The sequence below is a fragment of the Micromesistius poutassou genome, assembly GCF_964030765.1.
Source record: "Micromesistius poutassou genome assembly, chromosome: 15".
In the NCBI taxonomy this organism is placed as follows: domain Eukaryota; kingdom Metazoa; phylum Chordata; class Actinopteri; order Gadiformes; family Gadidae; genus Micromesistius; species Micromesistius poutassou.
This window is the reverse complement of record NC_140285.1, coordinates 3028648-3038708: the sequence shown is the minus strand read 5'-3', so window position 1 is coordinate 3038708 and position 10061 is coordinate 3028648. Positions and strand designations below refer to the sequence as shown.

General features: G+C 44.8%; 1 protein-coding gene across 1 annotated transcript; it reads right to left on the bottom strand.

The window, feature by feature from the left end:
* Positions 1-2692: 2692 nt before the first annotated feature.
* slc66a1 (solute carrier family 66 member 1) lies at positions 2693-9450 on the bottom strand. The gene is made up of 8 exons (XM_084479178.1): positions 9390-9450; positions 8485-8684; positions 8188-8317; positions 7959-8046; positions 6446-6618; positions 5413-5505; positions 4932-5117; positions 2693-3555 (listed from the first exon to the last, which is right to left on the bottom strand). The coding sequence occupies exons 1-8, from the start codon at positions 9393-9395 to the stop codon at positions 3466-3468; spliced, it is 966 nt and encodes a 321-aa protein (XP_084335304.1). The 5' UTR covers positions 9396-9450; the 3' UTR covers positions 2693-3465.
* Between the last annotated feature and the right edge of the window lie 611 nt (positions 9451-10061).

The following is a 10061-nucleotide window of genomic DNA, read 5'->3' as shown; positions in this document are numbered from 1 at the left end:
CAGCTCCCATGGAGGTCTGTGATATATCTCCGTCAGGGGAATGAAACGAGGGCTTGGAGAGGTTGAGAATGAGTGGCCACGTTAGCATTTGATTAACCATGAGCTAGGCTAGCAGGAAGCTACGTGATGCTAAGTCAGAAAAACGGTCAGCAGCTGATTTAGGCTTTTCCAGTAATGTTTGCAGTCCTGAAAAAAGGGATACTATTTTTGGTCTGCGCATTATTGTACTGCTTTTACAACAGTTTTTCCGAGACATTTTAAACATCCTGATGGAAACACTATTAAATATCTTATAATATAAAGAAACAATCACAGGTTTAAACACTGAATCCTTCTCTGAGCAACAGCTTACTTTAAAAGTTTACTTTTAGCATTGGGTGAGTAATTTCAATCAAAGACGTATGCTCATATGTTACAGAATTTATATTATAGATGTTTAGGTTATTGAATGTCCTGGATAACTTATATTGGAAAGTAAGGTGGCAACGTTTGTTAGCACTAGCCTTAGGAAACTGTTTCATTACGATGGCTTCCACCTTTTATCAGAGAACAGTTTGTGGTGGAAGACCTAGACCCCAAAACCTTGTGTTTATTGATCCGGACGGAAAACGGGTACTGAGATTAAAGCTGCTGTTCAGCACACAGGATTTGTGGGCAAAGTCCATGGCAAACACACAAGCCTAGTGTGTGTGTGTGTGTGGTTGTTTGTATGTGTATGTCTGTGTGTGTGTGTGTGTGTGTGTGTGTGTGTGTGTGTGTGTGTGTGTGTGTGTGTGTGTGTGTGTGTGTGTGTGTGTGTGTGTGCGTGTTTCTGTCTGTGTCAGGAATGCACTTTTATCATAAACCAAAGGCCGACTTTTGGCTATTGGATTTAGTTTAGCGGGAATTTCTACTCTTTTCAAATGACAATTTAAAATGTTTGCTTTACAACTGTTTTCATTGGCACCATAACAACGTGTTGAGTTCAACAGATTTTTTTTTTCTTGATCGTACAAAGAAGAACAGTGATTGTATTCTGGTACAATTACCCCATCCCTATTGATGGATTTGATCATGCATGCCAATCCACAGGCTCACTGCTATACAGAAATGAGGCCCAGTTTAATTCATTTTTTTAAAACCTTAATAAGGAACGTGATAGTCATCCAACAATGTTCAACTAAATAAAATTACGTTTCGGAGGTAGAAATATCAATGTATTATTCAAACTGGAAGCGATGAAAAACAATGACCACCACGACAATATATCCACCTGTGAAAGAGGTATTTGGCATTACAGAGATCGTTAGGCTCTGATGTTGAGGCTGTGAACTAAGCATCCAAATGTATACAAACGCACAGGACACATGCTTTGGTAAATGAGTAGAGACCAACACAAATGCAGCGATGCATGAGAGGAGTGGTGGAACAATAAAGGAAGATTCTTACCGGTTGTAGTGGTGGTGAGGCTCTTGTTCTGGCTGACCTGCAATCTTCTTCGTTTGTCCACCAGTAGCATTTTGCAATGTTGACTACGGTCCGACCTCCATCCTCACACACGCTCAACTTCCGAGCATGCACACACACACACACACACATAGACACACACACAAAGTAAATAGTTGAAAGTGGGCTGTCTTATTAAATTGATCAATCATGGACATTCTGTACCACTTTCATCATTATAACCATCATTTCTTTGCATGTAATTTATTCATTGTGTTGTATTTGATTATACATATATTTTTTCTTTCTGTTCAAATTAAAAGTCCCATTTTATGTTTCAAATTAAGTCACAAATGATGTTAATTATGTATAGAAATAAAATACAAATCCCACATTCCATTCATATTTAGAACCAAGGGCCCAGGCCACAAAGGGTGAGTAACCATTTATTACTCAATACTACACAGGACGTGGCATGGGAACAAGACCACACACTGGCATACATAAAAACTAAATTCTGCTAAAAATACTGTAGGGTCCCGGTGCTGGTGAGCCAAGCCCTAGACCCCCCCCCCACACTACATCAGCCTAGCACGCTCAATCCCCATCGGTTGATAAGGGGGTGTTAGCATCCACGCTAGCTTAAGTGAGATACGCCTGCAGGCAGCCCTATCGCCCCCCTCTCCCCTCGTTAGGACATTCTCAGCACTGTTTGTTTATAACAACCTCTTCTTCTTCGTTTCCTTGGTGACGGATGGCCGTCATTAGCATGGGGTCGCTAGCTATCGCCGGCTACCCCGACCTCTCCTGGCTAATGTCTTTGCCACTGTTTCACAACCCAGGATTATCCTAAACACGACTCATCTGTTTATGTGTACAGATATGTGTGTGTGTGTGTGTGTCCCAAAAGGAGGTAGGGAGGACCAAGGGGCCATGTCAACCCAATGTCGTTTTTTGACTAATGAAGAAAAACAACATGGCCGCCTCAGCAGCCTTCCAGGAAGCGGCGGTGGCGGCGGGGGAGGGGCTAACACGCGACTCCTGGGGGGGGGGGGGGGGGGGGGGGGGGTCAAGTGACAGGTCAGAGCGAGAGGATGGGGGACTCAAGACCAGGAATAGACTCTTGGCCCCTTTTGCTGATAGCGCAACACAAATGAGGCCGAGTCTTGAGTTCAACATCAGCGCTTCCACACCATGACTCGCCGGTTTGGGTTTCCACCCTGTGATAAAGACCCCCACAGGGACAGAGCAGAACAATCTGGATGGTTTGTTTTTACGCATGTTGCTTTTAATGTTTTGCCGCAATAAAACTGACCACTTCAACGGATTTCACAAGGTGTGGAGAACAAGTGACGTTCTGAGATGAAGTAACCCACCGACGTGAGGGGAGAGGTAAACGGGATGAAACATAAAGTGCCTCGTGAACAAAAAGAACTGCGTGTTTGAGTGCGTAATACAAACACTAAATATGCACACGAGAAAAAAAACGTTGACACTGTACAGTTAGATCAGATTTTTTTGAAACAAAACAAAATGTACATCATGTTAAAAAAAAACAACATAGACATAGAAAATGTACCTTCTTTTCTCATTTCTAGTCAAGCTATAAACAAAAAAAAAAGTTCAAAGTTTTGGTTTGGCTGGTTTCACACAAAGCGATTAAAACATTTCTGCAATACTTACACACAAGATTTTAAGATTTAACAGTACCTTTTTTTTTTACAGTAAAATCGAAATAAAAAAGATCACCTCACTCTCGCGGAGAAGGAGAGAGATAAAAAAAAAATGGACAAACTGTCACTGCGTGAGGACTGGCTTGCATCTCTTAGTGTTGGCTTGGTCATCTCTCTAAAACAAGAAAATGAGGCGCGAGCCTCCCTCACCTCCCAGGGGCGGAGTACATACGGTGGAGGTAAAAACAACACTGGTTTTAAAAAGAAAAACGTCCAGGATAAAAATTGCACAGACAGGCCCGATTTGACCTGTAACGCCATCTGGCTGAGGTGATGTGTTGGACCAGTGCCCGGTCCCAGTCTGGACCTACTTCCCACCGGATCCCAGTAGGGGACGGATTTCGTCATCGTGGATGGATGGGTGCTTGGGCCGGTACATTATAAACTGTAACGTGATCTGGACAAACAGGGTCAAGGATGTTTAGCGACCTGATTGGATGGAAAACTACAACAGTGGCCGTTCCCTTGATGTTCCTCACACCGCGAGCAGCGTGTTCGGTTTGACCACGGATAAAGACAATCAGAACGATCACAATCACATATCAAACGATAAATGTTAAATGAAGCCGTGCTGCCTGTGGACATGAACTCCAAAGAAACACGGGGGAACTCAAGAGCACATGTAAACTAACTAGTAGATTCTTTAGCAGACGCATCTATCCAACAACGTGATTTCAGATACAGCCCATTAAGAACCAGGTTGGGGCGAGGGCCTCTCGCTCAAGGACGAGACTGCGGGCATTGGGGATCCAAACCAGAACCCTGTTAGTAACAATACATTCCAGAGAGCTCCATAGTTAAAAGGGAGAGGACGCTGGACATGGTGTCGTTTTACTGTTGAAAATGAATACAATGTTCTATCCAACCGAAGAATCCCAAGATTTACCAGTAAATGTACATGGGTTCTGTTTCTCAGAGATGGTCGAAGGAAACATTTAACCCATAGTAATGCTTACAGTGCTACACTCTCCCTTCCCAATAGATGACCCTACATCTGTTCTTATAATATATATAGCTAGTATGACCTCTGACTTAGCCAATTGCCCGTTAGCCAATAGCTTTAGATTCCACACAGGCATGAGGTGGGTTTTGTAGCTCAGCTACAGCATATCTCCGACATACTAGCCATCAGAATGCTAACTGCGGACATTCATAACATGCCGCTCCCATAGTTCTGAGAAAGAGTGTTGTCCTAATGTTAACGCTCAGAACTCAGTCGTTAACACATACTGCTTTTATCCAGAGCGACCTAAAGGGAATCCAGAATCACGTCACAAAGCATCAGGCAGGGGTTTGAACCCAGAACCTCTAGGCTCAAACACCCCAGCCACCGGAAGACTATCCTGCCCCGCATATTAATGCTCACATCCACAGTAACCTCAACAACACTAGCACGATGCGTTCTATAATAACCCAGTCTATTTCCGGCGGGGTCCAGTATAAAAGGTGACTTTTTATACCACCAGGTGTGAGCCGTTACAAGCCCATTTGAAAATCTGCCTGACATCACAAGTGGGCACGTCCAACTAGATGTATAACGGATAGATGAGCAACGTTTGCTACAGTCCACTGGGTAGGCTGGTAGACTGATCTGTCCAGCACACATCTGGGTGGACACGCCCACCTGTGATGTCAGAAGAGGCCGATTTTCAAAAACGTCTACTAATGGCCAATCACGCTCACACCTGGTGGTATAATATGTCACCTTTGGAAAAAAAACAACAACAACAACAATAACCACAACAACACACAAGCCACGAGAATAAAGGATACAGCGAGGTCCAGGGCCAGGGTTCCCAGGCTGCCGATCAGCCAGGGCAGGTGGTGTATGATGTAGCTGCCCTCGCCCTGCCCACGGTCGGGGTTCTTCAGGAGCACGCTCAGGCCATACATGGTGTTGCCCAGGATGACCAGCGCGAACAGGTAGTAGGACACGCCCTCCGTCGACTTCCGCGTGTACTGCAAGGGTTGGGGGAAACGCAAACAAAAAAAACGTGTGAGGATCAGCGCTCTTACTCCGCCCGGACACTCGCGTGGTTGCGGCACGTCGGTTGTGGTCAACCTCGTCCGCCAGACGCATTGGATCCACTAACAGCTGCTCAATGACTAAAACGTATAACCAGGCTTTTTTTTTTGTCAGTTCTTATTCTCTCGACGAGTCATGACAACCAGCGTACGATAATACATGTCAATGGGTCGAGTTTAAAAAAAAAAAGTGTAAATTGTGTTGAAACCGTGTGTGTGCAGGACTTACGTTGGTGTACATCTGGGGCACTCTGGAGCAGAGGTAGAGCAGAGAGGAGATGGATCCGATAGAGAAGCCAATGATCTCCTTGGTGGTGAAGGCCTTTAACCAAAGTGACAGTGGAGAGTTACAATCCCCCCCAGGCAGCACAGAGTGTATTTTGTAAAGCACATGCTATACAAATTCCTAAACTTGAAGGGACCCATAAAGTTTTGCTATATTCTATGAGAAGAGTACTGCTTCATTTGGTTGCTGTGAAAATCTGCAGTCTCCTCATCGACTGTGTTCCCGTGTAAAACTCCGGAAAGGTTGGACAACAGACGTGGTTCCGGGAGTCGTGGTCTCTGAACCGTACCGATGGGATTATCCCAAGGTTTCACAGGGAAGCAGACCGCTATTTCACAACAACCGAATGAATCAGCACTATCAACTATTAGAAAATAGTCTTGTATGAATACCATGCCTGGAATTTTTTAATTTGAAGCGCAATTGTCTGAGGGCACAAAGGCCACATGCCAGCGCAGCATGGAAGTCTTCAAGTAAATTCCAATGACAGTGAGTCCACGGACGTGGCTGCAGTATCTTGCCTTGTCATAAGCATGCTTTCCTTAACAGTAAAACACAAATTGGATCCCTAGAAGAAAGAAACCTGAAAAATGACATTGTAGTCGCCTATGATTGGTGGCCCTTCTGGTCCACAACAGGGTCATGGTTGACCTCAAAAGGATTTTGGTTCGATACAGAATGTTGAACACAGGGTAATATTGGCATGTTTCTGAGAAAAAGGAAGTATGAAACCAATCACGAGTATTTAAGTGTACTGCACTAAAATGTAATGCATTCTTCTATAGAAGAGATTCATACTGTGCTTTCTTTGCATTACGTTTTACAAAAGGGGAGTGTCTGCGTTTGTGTTATCATGCCAACATGGGAAAAATCACAAAATGGACAGAATCCCACACAGTGATTTACGGAGAAAAACAAGAATGTATCAACTATCGATAAGACTATTGATCCCTGCATTGATCCCCTCATGACTCACCCGAATGCCTGGAGTGCTTGGGTCAGATGTCCACAACAAGGCGCGACCTTTGAACCCGTCTGGCAGAGACTCCTGATGCAGCGCTGTGCTGGGCAAGGGGCCCAGCTGACCCACCAGGCCCAGGACACAGGCCACGCCCACCACGTTCAAGACCCTCCGACCTGGGGAGCCATCTGGAAAAAATAAATGAATTAACATCACTTCACCACTGAAGACACTATGTAAACTGACACACAATGTAAACAGAGAAAAATGCATTACATTTTAGTGCAGTACACTTAAATACGCTATTGGTTTCATACTTCCTTTTTTTCAGAAACATTCCAATATTAGTGTTAGTGTTCATCATTCTGTATCGAACCGAAACCTTTTTCAACATATTTTACAAGGTGTGGAGAACAAGTCACATTCTGAGATGAATTAACCCACAGATAGCGAGGGGAAAAGGTCAACTGAACAAAACATAAAGTGCCTCGTGAACAGAAAGAACTGCATGCTATTATTTGAGTGCGTAATACAAACACTAAATATGCACACAAGAAAAAAACGTTGCAACTGTACAGTTCGTTCAGATTTCTTTGAAACAAAACAAAGATTGACATCATGTTACTTATGTACTTTCTTATGTACTTTCTTTTCTAATTTCAAAATACACAAGAGGATCCAACCTGGGCGGGGCAGTGGCTAGGGTATTCCACTCCCAGCCCAAAGGTTCTGGGTTCGATCCTGAATGTCAGGCAGCCTAGGGCGTCTTGTAACCTTATGCAAGACGCCTAACCCAGTTGGGATAAGGGACTCCAAAAAGACTGGATAGTAAACCTCAAGGGTGAGAGAGGCTATTGTCGTCCGGTCTGCTGAGTTGTACATTTTTTCTACAGTCTATTGCTCTCATCTGGCAGTGGTGACGACGTTTGCTACTCTGTCTGTGTGTTGTGCTGACTCGTTTTGACGTTTTTATGCTAGACTAGAAATGTCTGGTCAGACTACTGTAGCAAAGGTCAAGAGGAGGAAGTGAAACAGTGGATTTAAGATAGGGTAAGGGAAAAGGAATGTTAGACCCCTCCAACAGGTCAGACCTTTGCTCATCTAAATCTACTCACAAACATCTTTTTCCAGCGAACAGCCCAGAGACCGTAGAAAATCATCTGCACTGCTTCCAAAGACACTAACAGGTAGCCACATTGGTTAGTATTTCCTTTCTATGAACACTAATATGTATATGAACCTGCCCATGCAAGATGGATATTTTAAACCAGGTTATCTTTGAGAAGCGGTTGTTTTGTAGACTATAGTGGCAACCCTCCAATGTGTGTCTCTGCCAGGGTTAGGCTGAGTTGTTAGCATACTTCCTTCCTACTTCCTTCATGCTGAATGTGAAGTGACAGACAGGGCGGATATTGCAGACAGCACACTGATCAGTTCATGATGTGATCAATGTCATAACACGTTTCCCCCCCCCCATACTGGAATCGGTTTACCCATTAATTTGAGTGGAAGCCTAAAAAGACCTTACCCGCACGCCTGCGGTTCTGGGTCATGTAGTAGATGTACAACCCGATGATCATCAGGTCAGCCAGAACGTAATAGATGGCCGTGTAGGTCTACACACAGGGGAGGTAAAACAAGACCTTCTTCAACGGATGGTCCACAGCATGGAAACGGAAAACTGAATCAAATAAACAACCATGTTTTCAAACGGTTGGCAGATTGATCATATATTTATAGACCATCGCCGCACCAACCTGAAGGGGCAGCTGGTCGGCGAGGAACGACCCCACCAGGTTACAGGCGTCTCCGCCCAACCACAGCAGCAGGAACCAGATGGAGAGGGCCTGGTCCATGTTCCCCGTCCTACAAGATCTGTAGTACTGTCTGCAATCGGAGACACAAGACACCCTGAAATAAACCCTCAAACTCGTGCGTTGAGGTTAGAAACCATGGTTATGGGGGGGTAACAACATCGGGATAACACTGAAGGGAATGAAAAGGTATCACATCCCGCTTAGAATAGACCAGGCAGTGCCGTACAAAAAACTTACGGCATGGAAGAGCCCATGAAGCAGACGATGGAGATAAGACCCAGGAACACGCTGGCCATGTCCCTGGAGTCCTGTGCACATTCCTTAAGTCCTTCCCAAACCCATTCAGAGCCGTTGGGACAAATTGTAGAGAAGTTGTCACTGTCGTCTATGGCCCAGCCAAACGACCCACGAACGAGGACTTCGGCACCCTGCGTGTTCTGATGAGAGAGAGAGAGAGAGAGAGAGAGAGAGAGAGAGAGAGAGAGAGAGAGAGAGAGAGAGAGAGAGATTACTTCCCCATGTACATCCAATTCGAACAGCTGCCTACGTGTTGACAAAGATCAAGACATAGGTACACGGCGATATAGAAAGAAAGGAACACTACAGGCCCTCAGGAAACAAGAAGTGCTAGTGTCATTGTAAACGAGATCTGGCGTTAGTCAACAAGATCGAGCGTTAGTAAACGAGATCAAGAATTAGTATACGTTGTACACCAATTTCTGATCTCATATTCGAACACTTGATCTCGTGTTCGTTATTAAGTGAGAGGATGGGCTAGTAAACGAGATCAAGAGTTAGTATAGGATAACAAGGTTTGGTTAGCGAGATCAAGGCTCAGTAATTGAGATCAAGGGTTAGTAAGCGAGATCAAGAGTTAATGAAACACACTGATCTAGAAGTCCAACAAACGAAAGATCAAGTCTAGGAAGACGTCAACGGGAAATCGTAACACACTTGTGTGAGGAATAGGGTTTAATCCCTTTTCACTGTCAACAAAACATTGGAGACACAAGGAAAACAAGAGTTAGCCCGCTGGCTAGCCAATAGCAACGCGTCTAGTTCGGGCTCCGACGGGGTCCTCTCCGTAGCGCCATAAGAAACACACATCGCATGGAATAAAACAGAACAAAAAGGTTACAAACCGACATCGCTGCTTTGCAGTTTGTGTTGTTGACAGCCTTTCGAGGGCGAAACCTTCTCCGTCTGGCCGAGCTGAGGACGCTTCAGCGACGCCGCCTGTAAACAATTGTGTTCCAGGGCGCTGATTGGTCGTTCAGCTGTGGCGTCACTGAGATGGAGGCGGGGCTAGGGCCAACCACCCGCTGGTCAAGGATGCACAACGTACTATCACAACTACGAACGCCCATTAATCACGTTAATGTATCGATTTGTCTACAACTATTAACCAACACAACCACTAACGGCCATTAATCACGTTAATGTTTCTATTTATCCTCACATGATACATCCGGTCAGTATAAATACAAGACTCCATAGCGTTCCCCCTTCTTTAGAGGGTTATTTTATTGCAATCGGATGATCGGTCCAATGCAAACGTGCGTCCACTGTCCACAGTTTCACATGTTGACATCACATATCAATAACAGTTGTGAAGTTCGCCTTCACTCACTATAGTTATTCCGTTATTAGTGCTGGTATGTCTATTTTGACATTAGGTCCCCCATTCAGCCACGCGTTCGCATTCTTACATCTCGCTGGGAGAAATATTTATAAGACACACTTGCGTCCGCGTAACTAGACCGGTCTGTGGGGCTCAGCTCGAAACGCTGCGAAGTTTCAGTTATCAGCACCGG

What these genes read in the sequence shown, in the direction of transcription:
- slc66a1 (XM_084479178.1), bottom strand. An exon ending in CCAGAACCGCAGGCGTGCGG is followed by an intron (nt 6,619 to 7,958) that starts GTAAGGTCTTTT and finishes TATTTTTTCCAG; the next exon opens with ATGGCTCCCCAGGTCGGAGG. An exon ending in TGCCCCAGATGTACACCAAC is followed by an intron (nt 5,118 to 5,412) that starts GTAAGTCCTGCA and finishes CAACCCTTGCAG; the next exon opens with TACACGCGGAAGTCGACGGA.